The sequence below is a fragment of the Lactuca saligna genome, chromosome 5, assembly GCF_052625555.1.
Source record: "Lactuca saligna cultivar CGN05327 chromosome 5, ASM5262555v1, whole genome shotgun sequence".
NCBI lineage: Eukaryota > Viridiplantae > Streptophyta > Magnoliopsida > Asterales > Asteraceae > Lactuca > Lactuca saligna.
The window spans coordinates 228,104,838-228,122,066 of NC_136421.1; the positions used below are offsets into that span (position 1 = coordinate 228,104,838).

The 17,229-nt window shown below is 43.3% G+C and overlaps 1 protein-coding gene across 1 annotated transcript; it reads left to right on the forward strand.

The window, feature by feature from the left end:
* The first annotated feature begins 12,739 nt into the window (after nucleotides 1-12,739).
* On the forward strand, nucleotides 12,740-16,783 carry LOC145045782 (heat shock 70 kDa protein 15-like). Its single transcript, XM_078994101.1, has 10 exons — nucleotides 12,740-12,896; nucleotides 13,315-14,516; nucleotides 14,607-14,834; nucleotides 14,918-15,013; nucleotides 15,095-15,280; nucleotides 15,363-15,557; nucleotides 15,643-15,789; nucleotides 15,864-16,013; nucleotides 16,095-16,225; nucleotides 16,319-16,783. The coding sequence occupies exons 2-10, from the start codon at nucleotides 13,347-13,349 to the stop codon at nucleotides 16,509-16,511; spliced, it is 2,496 nt and encodes an 831-aa protein (XP_078850227.1). The 5' UTR covers nucleotides 12,740-12,896; nucleotides 13,315-13,346; the 3' UTR covers nucleotides 16,512-16,783.
* Nucleotides 16,784-17,229: the final 446 nt, after the last annotated feature.

The following is a 17,229-nucleotide window of genomic DNA, read 5'->3' on the forward strand; positions in this document are numbered from 1 at the left end:
TACAATTTATTTCAAGAAAAATAACCAAGTTGTGGGATAACATCTTCTTTGGGCTAAAAACTCATTTTTGGGCTTAAAATGTTAAAAACATAAAATTAAAGGGCCCAAAATGAAAAAACACGAATTATGATGGGTGTAATGAGTCAAAACAGATTTGATAATGTATTTTCTGAAAACATACCATTTTGAGGGATTAAAAGTGAAATTTTAAGCATAATGGGCCAAAAATGATATTTTCGGCCCAACAATGCCCAATATGCGATATTTTCAAAATTTAGGGACTGAAACTGTACTTTTCTATAAAACAGGGAACTATTAGTGTTCCAAGTCCATTTCAAGGGTTAAAAATGCTTTTCACAATTAAAAAGGATCAAAGATGCAAAAATGTTCTAATTTGGGTCAAAAATGTAAAAGTTGCGGAAATATGAGGTTACAGCCGTAAAAATTATATTTTGAGGGACTAAAACTGTTTTCAAATGAACATGTGACGAAAGTTATCATTTCCAACAAGTTTTGATATTAAAATGCTAAGAAAACTGGTTTAAGGACCAAATCGGAAATTATTTTATTCAAAGGGCTAAAAATATAAATTTACAAAAAGAAAACGGGTTGTAAACAGAAAAACTTCAATGTTTTAAATCCATAAATCCGTTGTGATAAAACACTGACACTGCGACTACCGACAAATCACAATACACATTCAACACCAAAAATCGTTATCAAACGAATTGATTCGGTCTCGAATCAATAACGAACCTGAAACTACTAACACGACGACAACTCGATACATACACGGATAATTTGGGAATTTAATACAGACGTGGGAATGCACAGACGTCGATACTCCATCTTTGGGCCCAAAAGTGTCAAATCTTGCTTGTTGGGCCTAGCTAGCCCAATGACCTGATCTTTAGGTCCGAAGACATCAACCTTACGAGTTGTTGGGTCTTACATGATCCAACACAGCGTAAAAGGACTTTCAATGGATGTTATACTATTGGTCCCCAAGGGTCCTTTGGTACTGCTAGTAAAGTCGAGAATTCACCAAATGCGAGTCGGGCCAAAGGTTCTTCGCATTCACTATAGCCTCGACCGACTAATGGTTATTGAGATCTTCGTGCCCTCTCTTCTCCTCGGTCGTGGGGCTACACGAAGTCAGGGCGGTTGGGTTACGTGAATAGTACGGGCGACGCCTAAGGGATCGTTAGTATAGTTGTAAACTGGTCGTTTGTGTAACGCGTGTTTATAACAATTCACCATGCGCAATAATCCAATGTCGCCTGGAATCAATGACTTCACATACCGCGGTGGTACAATAACTATGCGGAATTCAAAGTGTTAGGAAAACATCGTGTTTTCCTAGGGTTATTCAATACACACATTTACGAGATGTACACCAAGTTTAATAAATTCTTTTTACAATTATAGAAACAAACAAGCATACTTATGGATCTTCACAAACTTTTTCATAAACTCTTTTCAGAAAATATCGGATTTTCTGGTAGTTTCAAAACAATACAAAACATTGCCTTTCAAACACCGCTTATGAACTCACCAACATTTCATATGTTGATGTTTTTCAAAATACTTGTATTCTCAGGTAACAGGTAAACCAAGGGGAAAAATGTACTCAGTGATGGCTTGCAGTTTGTTTATCTATTATCGAACAATTTCTTTTTGGGAATGTAATGTTAAAACAATGTACTAAGTGTAAACTCTACCAGTTGTAATATCTCAATGCGTGGTGATGTATGATGTTATGTTTCATATATATTCAATGTTATGGTATTCAATTGAGTCACGACAGCCCTCAGATGTTTCCGCCATCTGGTTCGGGGGTGTGACAAGTTAGGGTTAGGTTATGAAAAAGCGGAGCAGAAGATGAAGGCAGATCGTTCTTCCTCCTTTTATTCTGGTGATTTTAAAATCAAATCCCCTATTTATTTCAATTACCATAAATTTAGAGTCATAATTTACTAATTTTGTAGCACCAGGTTTCCGGTATGTGAATTTTATTTGAGCATTGCCCTATTTTAGCCTTGGACTCGGCGAGTCATAAGGTCCGACTCGCTGAGTAAGGATGAGACTCAGGACACGTTTAAGTGGGCGACTCGGCGAGTCACCGCTGCTGGATGAAACCCTAAGTTTCAAGGGTTTGCACCCTATTTAAACCCTCATTCCGCCCCAACTCGTCCCCATTCACCCCCAGAACTCCCCAACATCGTTTTTCCCTTATTTCCTTGAGAGATTGAAGTGCTCTTGGTGTGTTCTTGAAGGTTTTGAGGAGAAAGAGGTGTAGATCAAGAAGAGGAGAAGAAGATCAGGCATCTTTGTGTCATTTCAACATATTCCTTGAGGTATAGCTCGTTTCCCCTCTGTTTTCAAGCTTGTGATCTCTTTTTGCTTCATTGGAGTCCTTCTTGGGCTCTTCCCCAAGCTTGTTTGTGCTTTGTGGGTGATAATAAGTTGTTAGCCTTTAGATCTAGGCATGATCTAGTCCCTGGAACTTGGATCTAATGCCTTTATGGGGTCATATTGCATGAAAGCCCTAGATCTACCCCTTTTGGTGCACTTTGAGCCTTAAAATCCATATTGGTGAATATCTACACGTAAAGTTGGAAACTTTACGTGTGATTTGTGTCCTAGAAGCCCAGATCTGTGAATGGCATGGACTGGAATCGAGCAAATCGGTGTATTTGATGGATGCATGGCTGCGACTCGGCGAGTCATATATGTGACTCGACGAGTCTGGTCGCGAGTCACTGAACCGGTCCCTTTAAGATGTATCGAGTTGAGCCGTGAGTCACAGGGGGTGACTCGGTGAGTTGGAAGCTGAACTCACTCATGATAGGACTCGGCGAGTCAATGCCCTGACTCGGCGAGTCCAAGGCAATCTTCATAGATCAAGAACAGACTCGGCGAGTTGTTCATACAACTCGGCGAGTCTTAGCATAAAGTGTTCTTCGGATGAAGATGAACTCGACGAGTTGTTCATACAACTCGGCGAGTAGGATGAAGAGGTTGAACGTCAGTTTAGAAGATGAACTCGTCGAGTCATAGCCCAACTCGACGAGTAGAATCAGGGACCCAGGACAATAGTTTGCTAGGGACTCGGCGAGTGGAGATCCACTCGGCGAGTCGGGTAAACTAATAGTTGACTTCGATTTGACTTAGGGCTAGACCAGGGGTAAAATGGTCTTTTTGCCCAAAGGACAGTTAGCAGTGTATGATTAAGTATATTGTGGGAATTACAGCCGGGGAGTTTCCGGAGCAGCAGCAGCAGTAGTAGGTGATCAATTCCCACACAGACCAGCAGCTATTTCGAGGTGAGTTTCCTTTCATTAGTAACGGGTCTAAGGCACCAAGGCCGGCCCGTATAGATGAGACGTTAGTATTATAGTGTGGGCCGAGCCCGTATCTATTAGTCGAGTTGATTGTGATATATACCAGTATGATAGAACTGTTTATACTTGTTGTCTGCGTGATACTTGTATGATATGTGTTGACGGTTGGGTGTGGGCGAGGCCCGTATCCCTCCGAGAATGGAGTGTGGGCTAGGCCCGTATCTCCCAGGTAGCGAAGTGTGGGCGGGGCCCGTATCTTCACGAGTGTGGGCGGGGCCCGTATCTCTCAGAAAGTGAGGTGTGGGCGGGGCCCGTATCCTCACGAGTGTGGGCGGGGCCCGTATCTCCTAATTGCATGTTATTTGTTATATGCTGTATGGTATGGGGTATTATGGGGGGAGCTCACTAAGCTTTGTGCTTACGGTTTCAGTTTTGGTTTCAGGTACCTCCTCAGCTAGGGGAAAGGAGCCGGCACGGTAGCAGCATGTCACACACACACTCTTCGGTTTCCGCATTTACGAGATTCACTGGGATTGTACTCTGATATTTGATGGATTGTATGGTTTGAATATTAAAACATGGTTTGCGATGTGTTATGGCGTGATTAAACAATGCTTTTATTTATTAATGTTTACTAAAAGTAATATTTTAAAATGAAAATTTTTGGACATGAAAATTGGGTCGTTACAAGTTGGTATCAGAGCCCTGGTTTGAGGGATTCGGACACGCCTTCGGGAGTGTCTGAACTCAAATCGAGGGATTGAAAGATTTTCCAAAAGAAAATGTTCTCTAAAACTCGGAAAAGAGTCATAAGAAAGAGCGAAGTGTGTGACGTGCGCGACCGGCCGAGCTCAAGTAAGTATTCCCCATAGTACCCATACAAGTTTATGTTATGTTTATCAGCTTACGTAAAACTACATGCTAGAATAGGGCTAAGGATCTAGGAGTGATGCCTTATGTGCCTGCTTATGTGTTATAGCTTTATGAATATTGCATGCTAGAATTGAGTAGACAGCAGTAGGATGGCCTGTTTAGGTTATGCCTGATAGTATGAGCTTAGCATCCTATGTTAAGTGTTGTTTCTTGTTATAAGGATAGTTTTGGCTTGAGTCTGTTTCCCCTTATCCGAATGCTGCTTGCTTCGTGCTTTGTGGGGTTCCGAGTAATGGGAGTTAGCCACTAGGTAAACACGTCACACCACATGTAATCAGGGTTGAATAATCCCAAAGTATTGGAACTGGCCCTATTGCGCAGCTCTTGTTTGAGTCCAACCGTTGTAGGGACGGATCTTTTACTTGAAGGATTATCTAATCCTCGTCCCATATGATGGTGTTTAGGTGGTGGCTAACTGGCACTATGAGGAGACCTACAGCAGCTGAGGACCAATCGTGTTGAACTTGAGTTTTCCCTAGGGCAAGCCTAGGATGAGAATAGCAGAGAGTAGCAGTAGTAAAGGGGATCTGGTGAAGTTGAGGAATTCCTCGGAGAAGGTACGGATAGATGTGGAAGGTAGTATGGGCCCGTACTACTGAAAGCAGAGGATCCGTACCCGAGCCGAGGAAGTCCAAGATGAGACCAAGGAACCTGTAAGTAGTTGAGATCCCTCAGGAAGTAGCAGTATCACTAATGATTATTATGATGTTTTGCAGAATGGTGGTACTTCGACCGAGACCGACAGATGGCGGGTCAGGAGAGGGGTCAGGTTCGAGATCAGGCACCGAGCCGATTGACGAGAGGCTACATGAGTTCATCACGTCGGAGATTACCAGGGGCATCCTTGAGTCGACCCCCATCCTCTTTGGGTCGATCAAGGAAGGGATCATAGAGTTGATGGAGGATCGCCTACGGGCATTCAGGAGCGATTTAGCCCCTAGCCAGTCAGGATCTCGCACACTGTCCTTCAAGGACTTCAGGGGCAGTGGTGCGCCGGATTTCCATGGGGTGAAGGACCCCATTGTCGCCAGGCGGTGGATTGCGGATATCGAGTCCGCCCAGTTGACTAGCTTCTGCTCCGAGGGGTCGAAGGTGAGGTACGCAGCAGGGTGTTTACGGGACCGAGCCTAGGATTGGTGGGAGTCAGTGGGTGACTCGTTGGGAGCCTCGGCTATCGAGGCAATGACCTGGTCGGACTTTGTGGCTAGGTTCAGGGCAGAGTTTGCGCCGGCGGTCGAGCTTCAGCAGCTGGCCAGGGAGTTTCTAGACATGAGGCAGACGACAGAGACCGTGGCGGAGATCACCGCCAAGTTTCGTGAGAGGGCTTTATTGGTGCCCCAGTATGCCGGTGACAAGGACATGAGGAGGACTCGTTACCATGATATGCTACGAGCTGACATCCGGGAGCATGTTAGTTTTTCGGCTTGCCCCACCCTGGACTCCATGATTGCCAGGGCTAGGGAGAGGGAGATAGATTTGGAGCACATCCGGAAATGGAAACTGGGGGACGGTCAGGTAGGAGGGGCTTCAGGGAAGAAGCCCAAGGGACCAGACGGTAGACCGAAAGGTCATTCAGGATCGAGCCGCTGCGGGAAATGCGGCAGGACGCACGTGGGGATATGTAGGATGGGATCAGGAGGCTGCTACAAGTGCGGCAAGACAAGGCACTTTAGCAGGGATTGTACTGCTCCAGCTTCAGCTATTCATACATCCGAGTTGCTGTGTTTTCACTGCAACCAGAGGGGCCACAAGAAGGCCAATTGCCCCCAGTTGTCAGTTGCAGCGCCAGTGAAGGCGCCGGCTCCAGCGACCCTGCGGATCACGGATGGTCGGCAGGGCAAGGCAGAGGCTCCAGTGGTGAGGAGTCGGGCATTTCAGTTGACTGCCGAGGAGGCACGCGCCGCGCCCGATGTGGTGACGGGTATGATTCTTTCCTTCTATCTTTTGTTTTATGATGTTATGGTATTGATATGTGCTCCGTGTGTATACATGTGTATTAGGATCGTTCCATGTGAACGGCATCCCGGTTCAGGTATTGTTTGACTCAGGTGCATCCCGATCGTTCGTTTCCCTTGCTCTTAGCAAGAGATTTTATGAGACTTCAGGCGAGTTAGATTGCCCGTTAGAGGTAGAGATTGCTGACGATCGATCGGTGCGAGCATCGATGGTGTTTCGGGATTGTGTTCTGCGACTGTTTGAGGAGCGTTACCTGGTAGACTTGGTTCCCATCCCATTGCGTGGGAACAAGGTGATTATTGGTATGGATTGGTTGAGCCCTAATGGGGCAGTGATAGATTGCGCGCAGTAGCTAGTGCGAGTCAGGACCCCAAGCGGGGGAGAGTTAGTGATTCATGGAGAGCGACCGCAGTGTGGACCCGCTGTATGTTCAGCAGCGAGGGCTAGGCGCTACCTTCAGCAGGGATGCGCGGGTTATGTCGCGTATGTGATGGATACCCGGGAGGCGGGTAAGGCGACCGTGAGCGAGGTCCCGGTGGTTCGAGATTTTGCTGATGTTTTCCCAGAGGAACTACCTGGGATACCTCCGGAGCGACAGGTGGAGTTCAGGATTGACCTCATTCCCGGTGCAGCTCCGATAGCCAAAGCACCATATCGGTTGGCTCCTCCCGAGATGCAGGAGTTGTCTACGCAGCTACAGGAGCTGCTGGACAAGGGATTTATTCGGCCGAGAAGTTCACCCTGGGGAGCCCCGATTCTGTTTGTAAGAAAGAAGGATGGGTCGCATCGGATGTGTATAGATTATCGGGAGCTGAACAAGGTAACGGTGAAGAACCGATACCCGCTTCCGAGGATTGATGACCTATTTGACCAGCTTCAGGGAGCATCTTGGTTCTCCAAGATTGACTTGCGTTCAGGCTATCATCAGATGAGGGTCAGGGAGGAGGATATGCAGAAGACTGCGTTTCGGACGCGCTATGGTCATTACGAGTTCGTGGTGATGCCGTTTGGGCTCACCAATGCTCCTGCCGCGTTCATGGACCTCATGAACCGCGTGTGTAGACCGATGTTGGATCGGTCTGTGATAGTCTTTATCGATGATATCTTGGTCTATTCCAAGACTCGGGAGGAACACGAGGAGCATCTGAGGGAGGTATTGGAGACCCTGAGGAGGGAGAGCTTGTATGCCAAGTTCTCCAAGTGTGAGTTTTGGTTGCGCGAGGTGCAATTCCTTGGGCACCTAGTCAACCAGAACGGGATTCTGGTTGATCCGGCCAAGGTCGAGGCCGTGATGAGATGAGAGGTCCCGAAGTCTCCATCTGAGATTCGGAGCTTCCTGGGATTGGCAGGCTACTATCGGAGGTTTATCCAAGATTTCTCCAAGATAGCCGTACCCCTGACGCGACTGACGAAGAAAGCCGTGGTCTTTCGGTGGGGACCCGAGCAGCAGGCTGCGTTTGAGATGCTGAGACAGAAATTGTGTGAGGCGCCTATCCTAGCCCTGCCTGAGGGCGTTGAGGATTTTGTGGTTTACTGCGATGCATCCATTTCAGGGTTGGGCGCAGTTCTGATGCAGAGAGGGCATGTCATTGCCTACGCTTCATGGCAGCTCAAGCCTCACGAGGCAAATTACCCGACGCACGATTTGGAGTTGGGGGCGGTGGTCTTTGCCCTCAAGATTTGGCGACATTACCTCTACGGGGTTCGGTGTACCATCTACACGGACCACAAGAGTTTGAGGTACCTCATGGACCAGCCGAATCTGAATATGAGGCAGCGGCGGTGGTTGGACGTGGTGAAGGATTATGATTGCGAGATCCTTTACCACCCGGGGAAGGCCAATGTGGTGGCCAATGCGCTTAGCCGCAAGACGGTGCCGACCAGGGACGTTTGTTTGAGGATGACTGTGGTGACTCCCCTGTTGGAGCAGATTCGGGAGGCTCAACAGGAGGCTATCAAGGAGGAGCGTCGGAAGAGCGAGCATGTGGTGGTTCAGGTTTCCTCCTTTGATTATGATGGCAGAGGACTTTTGACATTACACCGTAGGGTGTGGGTGCCATATCACGGTGGCGTGCGTCAGATTTTGATGGAGGAGGCGCACAAGTCCTGATTTTCTATTCATCCCGGGGCGACGAAGATGTATAGGGATCTTCGTCCGGATTACTGGTGGCCCTGCATGAAGCGGGATGTGGCATGGTACGTCGAGCGGTGTTTGACCTGCAGGAAGGTCAAGGCCGAACATCAGAGACCGCATGGCAAGATGCAGCCGTTGGACATTCCACTGTGGAAATGGGAAGATATCACGATGGATTTTATCACAAAGCTTCCCAGGACCGCACGTGGAGTGGATTCGATTTGGGTCATCGTTGATAGATTGACCAAGAGTGCTCACTTTATTCCAATTCAGGAGAGCATATCGGCCGAAAAATTGGCCGACATCTATATCAGGGAGATTGTGGCACGGCATGGAGTGCCAGTATCGGTACTCTCGGACAGGGACGTGCGTTTTACTTCCAGATTTTGGAAGAAATTCCATGACGAGTTGGGCACTCGTCTGCATTTTAGCACCGCCTTTCACCCGCAGACAGATGGTCAGAGTGAGCGGACCATCCAGACTTTGGAGGACATGTTGCGGGCGTGTGTGCTGGATTTCGGTGGTAGCTGGGATACCAATCTTCCCTTGGCTGAGTTCTCCTACAACAACAGCTATCACGCGAGCATTGACCGACCACCGTTCGAGATGTTGTATGGGCGGAAGTGCAGAACCCCGATATGTTGGGGGGAGGTTGGCCAGAGAGTCATGGGAAGCACCGAGGTGGTGCTAGAGACGACCGAGAGGATCCAGCAGGTTCGGAGCAGACTTCAGACTGCACAGAGTCGGCAGAAAAGCTACGCCGATAGACGTCGATCTGACTTGGAGTTCCAAGTCGGGGATATGGTCCTCCTGAAAGTGTCGCCTTGGAAAGGTGTCATTCGATTCAGGAAGCGGGGCAAGTTGGGCCCAAGGTTCATCGGGCCGTTCAGGGTTGTAGCCCGGGTGGGCAAGGTGGCGTATAGGCTGGATCTGCCAGCCGAGCTCAGTCAGATCCACAGCACCTTTCATGTTTCGCAGCTGCGGAAGTGCCTGGTGGATGATTCAGCAGTAGTTCCATTGGAGGATATTCAGGTTGACGACAGCTTGAATTACATTGAGCGCCCAGTCGCAATACTTGACAGAAAGACAAAGATGTTGAGAAACAAGAGGGTAGAACTAGTAAAGGTGCAATGGCAGCACCGCAAGGGTTCGGAATGGACTTGGGAACCGATGGACGAGATGATGGAGCATTACCCCGAGCTGTTTCAGGACCGGGCAGCAGACTTCGAGGACGAAGTCTAAAATAAGTGGGGGAGATTTGTAGCACCTGGTTTCCGGTATGTGAATTTTATTTGAGCATTGCCCTATTTTAGCCTTGGACTCGGCGAGTCATAAGGTCCGACTCGCCGAGTAGGGACGAGACTCAGGACACGTTTAAGTGGGCGACTCGGCGAGTCCATATCCTGGACTCGGCGAGTCACCGCTGCTGGATGAAACCCTAAGTTTCAAGGGTTTGCACCCTATTTAAACCCTCATTCCGCCCCAACTCGTCCCCATTCGCCCCCAGAACTCCCCAACATCGTTTTTCCCTTATTTCCTTGAGAGATTGAAGTGCTCTTGGTGTGTTCTTGAAGGTTTTGAGGAGAAAGAGGTGTAGATCAAGAAGAGGAGAAGAAGATCAGGCATCTTTGTGTCATTTCAACATATTCCTTGAGGTATAGCTCGTTTCCCCTCTGTTTTCAAGCTTGTGATCTCTTTTTGCTTCATTGGAGTCCTTCTTGGGCTCTTCCCCAAGCTTGTTTGTGCTTTGTGGGTGATAATAAGTTGTTAGCCTTTAGATCTAGGCATGATCTAGTCCCTGGAACTTGGATCTAATGCCTTTATGGGGTCATATTGCATGAAAGCCCTAGATCTACCCCTTTTGGTGCACTTTGAGCCTTAAAATCCATATTGGTGAATATCTACACGTAAAGTTGGAAACTTTACGTGTGATTTGTGTCCTAGAAGCCCAGATCTGTGAATGGCATGGACTGGAATCGAGCAAATCGGTGTATTTGATGGATGCATGGCTGCGACTCGGCGAGTCATATATGTGACTCGACGAGTCTGGTCGCGAGTCACTGAACCGGTCCCTTTAAGATGTATCGAGTTGAGCCGTGAGTCACAGGGGGTGACTCGGTGAGTTGGAAGCTGAACTCACTCATGATAGGACTCGGCGAGTCATAGCCCAACTCGACGAGTAGAATCAGGGACCCAGGACAATAGTTTGCTAGGGACTCGGCGAGTGGAGATCCACTCGGCGAGTCGGGTAAACTAATAGTTGACTTCGATTTGACTTAGGGCTAGACCAGGGGTAAAATGGTCTTTTTGCCCAAAGGACAGTTAGCAGTGTATGATTAAGTATATTGTGGGAATTACAGCCGGGGAGTTTCCGGAGCAGCAGCAGCAGTAGTAGGTGATCAATTCCCACACAGACCAACAACTATTTCGAGGTGAGTTTCCTTTCATTAGTAACGGGTCTAAGGCACCAAGGTCGGCCCGTATAGATGAGACGTTAGTATTATAGTGTGGGCCGAGCCCGTATCTATTAGTCGAGTTGATTGTGATATATACCAGTATGATAGAACTGTTTATACTTGTTGTCTGCGTGATACTTGTATGATATGTGTTGACGGTTGGGTGTGGGCGAGGCCCGTATCCCTCCGAGAATGGAGTGTGGGCTAGGCCCGTATCTCCCAGGTAGCGAAGTGTGGGCGGGGCCCGTATCTCTCAGAAAGTGAGGTGTGGGCGGGGCCCGTATCCTCACGAGTGTGGGCGGGGCCCGTATCTCCTAATTGCATGTTATTTGTTATATGCTGTATGGTATGGGGTATTATGGGGGGAGCTCACTAAGCTTTGTGCTTACGGTTTCAGTTTTGGTTTCAGGTACCTCCTCAGCTAGGGGAAAGGAGCCGGCACGGTAGCAGCATGTCACACACACACTCTTCGGTTTCCGCATTTACGAGATTCACTGGGATTGTACTCTGATATTTGATGGATTGTATGGTTTGAATATTAAAACATGGTTTGCGATGTGTTATGGCGTGATTAAACAATGCTTTTATTTATTAATGTTTACTAAAAGTAATATTTTAAAATGAAAATTTTTGGACATGAAAATTGGGTCGTTACAAATTTACTCTTATTAATTTATTTAATGATTAAATTATTCTTAAATTCCTATTGATGCATTCATGCACACAATAGTTGTTAGAAACATTTGAACCTAACTCATATATATATATATATATATATATATATATATATATATATATATATATATATATATATATATATATATATATATATATATAGGGTGATTTGGAAAACAAAAAAACCCTAAAAATCATAAAATGCATAAAAAAATACTTAGAGATTACAAAACTTTTTGTTAAAATTTTTTTTATAAAAAAACCACAGGTTTTTTAATAAATTCGCTGAAAAAAAAATAAAAAATCAATTAAAATTAAAAAAAAATCAACGAATTTATTTAAAAACATGCGATTTTTTCATAAAAAAATTCAAAAAAAAGTTTTGTAATCTCTAAGTATTTTTTTTATGCATTTTTATGATTTTTAGGGTTTTTTGTTTTTTTATAGAACCTAAACATCTCTCTCCCTCTCTCTATATATATAATTTCATGGATTTTACAATTAAAGTGAAAAAAACTAATTGTGAATAGAAAATTTGTAGAATACATTGATATGTAAATTTAAGGTCACAATTTGCAATATGGCCCATGACATGCGAAATAGTTTGTGTTGATTTTTTTATCCGTCAATAAGTAACCTGCAAACCCATTTATTATAAGAGTCGTGTTTGGGTTTGCAAATAATTTCATAGGTTGGCGTGTAAATCCGTTAATTTTATTAGATTAAAAAAATTAAAAAAATATATTTATTAAATAAATAAGAGAGTAAGGACTAATAAGTAACTATGAGATATTTAGATTTCTTTCTCGTGACACACAAATTCGAATCTGACCTACAAGCCTGATTATGATGACACATATATTTATATTGATCGTCTAGATTGAACTTTCTAATCCATCAACTTTGGAACCGATAATCCGAGCATGACATAATCATGTAATATGATAAGATATATTATATAAAACAAGTTAAAATTAAACAAAATTAAACAAGTTAAAATTAAACAAAATTATAAAAGGAATGTACAAATAGAATGAAATCCAACATAAAATGCATGGATACTAGTATTTTTTTCGTGTAGCATTTTAATTTAATGGGCTATTCCGGGCAATAAAAGCAAAGCCATACTAATAAACGGGCCAAGTATGATTCCAGATTTATGTATCCGGAAAGGCCCAGATGCAAAAGATCTTTCTAGAAGCTGATTTCGGGACACACATGTTTATGAACGACCACTTCGCATTTCTTAATATTCTGAAAAATTCCTCAAAAACCCCTCGCTCTCGGCCCCCATCTGTCTACCAGTCCACCGAAGAGGCTTTACCAAAGCATTTGGAGAATTCCAGAAGGTTTTTCTTCTCTCACGCTGCTGCCCTACTTGATCTCCGTCTTCCCGAGGTGCGATCTCTTTTTCTCTACTTTATCAGATCCGATTTCATTACCATTATATTGTTAGATTCAATCTAAGTATGCTGTTAGTTGCGTTTGATTTACTTTTTGATCTAATGAAGACGATTTCATCCATTTTCAAATCGTACGTAGTTAGCAGGTTTTTGTGGTTAATCATTAGTGTAGAGTACAAACAAAGATCCACTTTTCGTTTCTAAATTGGTGGATGTTGTGGTTGTATTTGATGTATTGCTTAGGGCTATTGACTGAATCAGGCAAATGTTGATTGTGTATAAGCCGTCGTATTAGTTTCTTAGAACTGAAAGAGTTACTATTCTTTGTTTGTACAAATACTATTTCAAAGCAGTTTGATTTTCATTTAGGATCAACCTCAAAAAATTGTCCGGATTCTGATATGAATGTGTAGTTATATTTCTAAAAGGTACACTTGCAGCAAAGATGAGCGTGGTTGGATTTGATCTTGGGAACGAGAGTTGTGTTGTGGCAGTTGCCAGACAAAGGGGAATCGATGTTGTTCTTAATGACGAGTCAAAACGTGAGACTCCTGCTCTTGTGTGTTTTGGTGAAAAACAACGTTTCTTAGGGACAGCTGGCGCTGCAACCAGTATGATGAACCCAAAGAACACCATCTCCCAGATTAAGCGGCTGATAGGGCGTCCATTTTCTGATCCTGAATTGCAACAAGATCTCAAGGCTTTGCCCTTTTCTGTAACAGAAGGACCCGATGGTTTCCCTTTGATCAATGCAAGGTATCTTGGTGAAACAAAGTCATTCACCCCAACACAAGTTATGGGAATGGTTTTCTCAAACATGAAGACAATAGCTGAAAAGAATTTGAATGCAGCAGTTGTGGACTGCTGCATTGGGGTACCTATTTACTTCACTGATCTTCAAAGAAGAGCTGTAATGGATGCAGCAACTATAGCCGGTTTGCATCCTCTACGGTTGATGCATGAGACAACAGCCACTGCTTTAGCTTATGGAATATACAAAACTGATTTACCTGAAAACGAGCAGCTCAATGTAGCCTTCATTGACATTGGACATGCTAGCATGCAGGTATGCATAGCAGGGTTCAAGAAAGGTGAACTCAAGGTATTGGCTCATTCTTTTGACAGGAGCCTAGGAGGGAGGGATTTTGATGAGGTTTTGTTCCATCACTTTGCTGAGAAGTTCAAGACAGATTACAAAATTGATGTGCTCCAGAATGCAAGAGCTTGTCTTAGACTTCGTGCTGCTTGTGAGAAGCTAAAGAAGGTGCTCAGTGCAAATCCAGAGGCACCTATGAACATAGAGTGTTTGATGGATGACAAGGATGTTAGAGGGTTTATAAAAAGAGATGAATTTGAACAAATTAGTGCTCCCATATTGGAACGTGTAAAGAAGCCTCTTGAGAAGGCTCTTTTAGAGGCTAAACTCACAATTGATAATATTTATGCTGTGGAGGTTGTTGGGTCGGGTTCAAGGGTGCCAGCTGTCATCAAGATTTTGACAGAATTCTTTGGGAAGGAGCCAAGGCGTACAATGAATGCCAGTGAATGTGTCTCTAAAGGTTGTGCTTTGGAATGTGCTATTCTCAGTCCTACGTTTAAAGTTAAAGAATTCACGGTATGACCCCTTGTGCACTTTTTTCTTTATATATGGCCTAATTTGTACTGTATTAAACGCTAATTTTGATTTTGTTTATTTGGTCTGAAGGTCCAAGAAAGCTTCCCTTTTTCAATTGCATTGACATGGCAAGGTTCTTCCCAAGAATCTCAGAATGGAAATGTGGAGAATCAACAAAGCACTATTGTTTTCCCCAAGGGAAATCCAATCCCAAGTGTCAAAGCTTTGACTTTTTACAGGGCTGGCACTTTCACAGTAGATGTGCAGTATGCTGATGTCAGCGAATTGCAGGCACCAGCAAAGATCAGTACCTACACGGTAAACATTGGTCATGCATTAAAAAAAGTTTATAAAAATTATGGTGATTGGTTATTAACTTTTACATTGACAATGATGTCCAGATTGGTCCCTTCCAAGCAACAAAAGGTGAACGTGCCAAGGTGAAGGTGAAAGCTCGTTTGAATTTGCATGGAATTGTGTCTGTGGAGTCTGCACAGGTTGGTTATTACTTATTAATCAAATCTTGATAATTAGTTTGTAGAATAGATTGTATTTTTAACTTTTTTATGTGATTCCAGCTTCTTGAAGAAGAGGAGGTTGAGGTTCCAGTGACAAAAGAAGCAACAAAGATGGAAACAGATAAGGCTACAGCTGATGTGGCATCTGGTAACGAAACAGATGTAAATATGCAGGATGCCAATGTGGCTGAAAATGGTTCTGCAGAAACTGGAGATAACCCTGTTCAGATGGAGACTGATACTAAGGTTGGTATAATAATAGATCATGTGTGTGTGGGTTTAAACTTTAAAATATAGATATAGTAAGATCTGTTATGTTGTTATACAGGTGGAGGCTCCAAAGAAGAAGGTCAAAAAGTCAAACATACCTGTTTCTGAGGTGGTTTATGGAGCAATGCTACCAGCAGATATGCAAAAAGCAGTGGAAAAAGAATTTGAAATGGCATTACAGGACCGAGTCATGGAAGAAACCAAGGACAAAAAGAATGCTGTGGAATCCTATGTTTATGAAATGAGGAACAAGGTATTTAATTAATTAATATAAATTTCATTTTGTAGACATGCTAAATCATAACACCTCTTTTTTTTTTTTTAATTTTTCTTCCCAGCTATATGATAAACTGCAAGAATTTGTTACGGATTCAGATAGGGAAGCATTAATCGGTAAGCTCCAAGAAACCGAAGATTGGTTGTATGAAGATGGTGAAGACGAAACTAAAGGCGTATATGTTGCCAAACTTGAAGAACTCAAAAAGGTGTTCCTTTCACATTTTTCCCCCTTATTTATCTATCTTTTTCCGATATTTAACATGCAGAAACAATTTCTCAGATAGGTGATCCCATTGAACAACGTTACAAGGAGCACACAGAAAGAGGATCTTTTGTAGAACAACTGGTTGGTGTTGTTACTTCTTACAGACAGGCTGCAGCATCTGGTGATCCAAAATACGAACACATCGACTTGAATGAGAAACAGAAGGTTATAATCGTAAACTCCCTATTTCTCTATAACATAATATTTTATTTTCATTCTGACTTGTGTATATGTATGTACATGTAGGTGTTGAATGAATGCTCAGAAGCAGAAAACTGGTTGAGAGAGAAGACACAACAGCAGGAGTCACTTCCAAAACATGCTGATCCAGTTCTTCTGTCATCTGATATAAGAAGGAAAACAGAGGCAATTGACAGGTATAATATACATAAGATACTCCGCATTTTTTTTTTTTGTTAAATAAAATATAGATAGAAAACATTGGTTTTAATTTTTATATGTGTGTACAGGGCATGTAGGCCGATAATGTCGAAACCAAAGCCGGCCCCACCAAAGGCAGCCACACCACCAGAGGCACCAGCCTCAGCTGCACCTGAGCAGCAAGCTGGTTCAGAGAATGCTGCAAGCCCAAACCCAAAAGCAGCAGACAGCAATGACAATTCTGATGCCATGGAAATGGAGAAGCCTGAGGCTGCTGCATAAGGCCAAAAGGTTTTTGGTTTTTTTATTGTTTTATCGATTGTGTGTTTTTATCAAGGGACACGAGTACTTGTTTTTATTGTTTTGATTTGTATAATCATATGAATATATAGATTTTGGTCTATTTTGTTAGATCCATATTGTTACAAAATTATTTGCCAGGGTCCTTGTATCTTCATGAGCAGGACTTGTGGTGTTTTCGGATGCATTATCTTTGTGATGCATGCTTACCTTTTTCCTTAATGAAGTAACATTACCACTTTATTCCCACTAAATTCAAATTCAATAAAATGTGGGTTGTTAGGAAATGGACAATGCATAAATTATAAGTATTATCCTAATTTGTCTAATATCAAACTATTAACATAGAGCGTGTTTAGCATAAGTAGTTGTTAGCTTTTAGCTAGAAGCGGGTATAGTTGATAGCGGAAAGCCATAGTTTTTATTTGTTATATGAACGTTTGGCAAAAGTAGTTGGAAGTTTTTGAAATATAATAAATTATATAAAAGGATAAGTGTTTAGATTAAATAAATAAATAAATATATTTTAAAGAATAATTATGGAAATTGATTTTAAAATCTCAATAGTGTTTTGTTAAATATTACATGAAGTAGCTACAAAACATTACATGAAATAGCTTTTAGATTTGAATTAAAAGTTAAAATGTTTGTATTGTCAAACAGAGTTTTTTATTTAAACTAGATCATTTTGTAAAAAACT

What these genes read in the sequence shown, in the direction of transcription:
- LOC145045782 (XM_078994101.1), top strand. Translation starts at nt 13,347, where the DNA reads ATGAGCGTGGTTGGATTTGATCTTGGGAACGAGAGTTGTGTTGTGGCA. An exon ending in TGTCTGTGGAGTCTGCACAG is followed by an intron (nt 15,014 to 15,094) that starts GTTGGTTATTAC and finishes ATGTGATTCCAG; the next exon opens with CTTCTTGAAGAAGAGGAGGT. An exon ending in AACTTGAAGAACTCAAAAAG is followed by an intron (nt 15,790 to 15,863) that starts GTGTTCCTTTCA and finishes ACAATTTCTCAG; the next exon opens with ATAGGTGATCCCATTGAACA.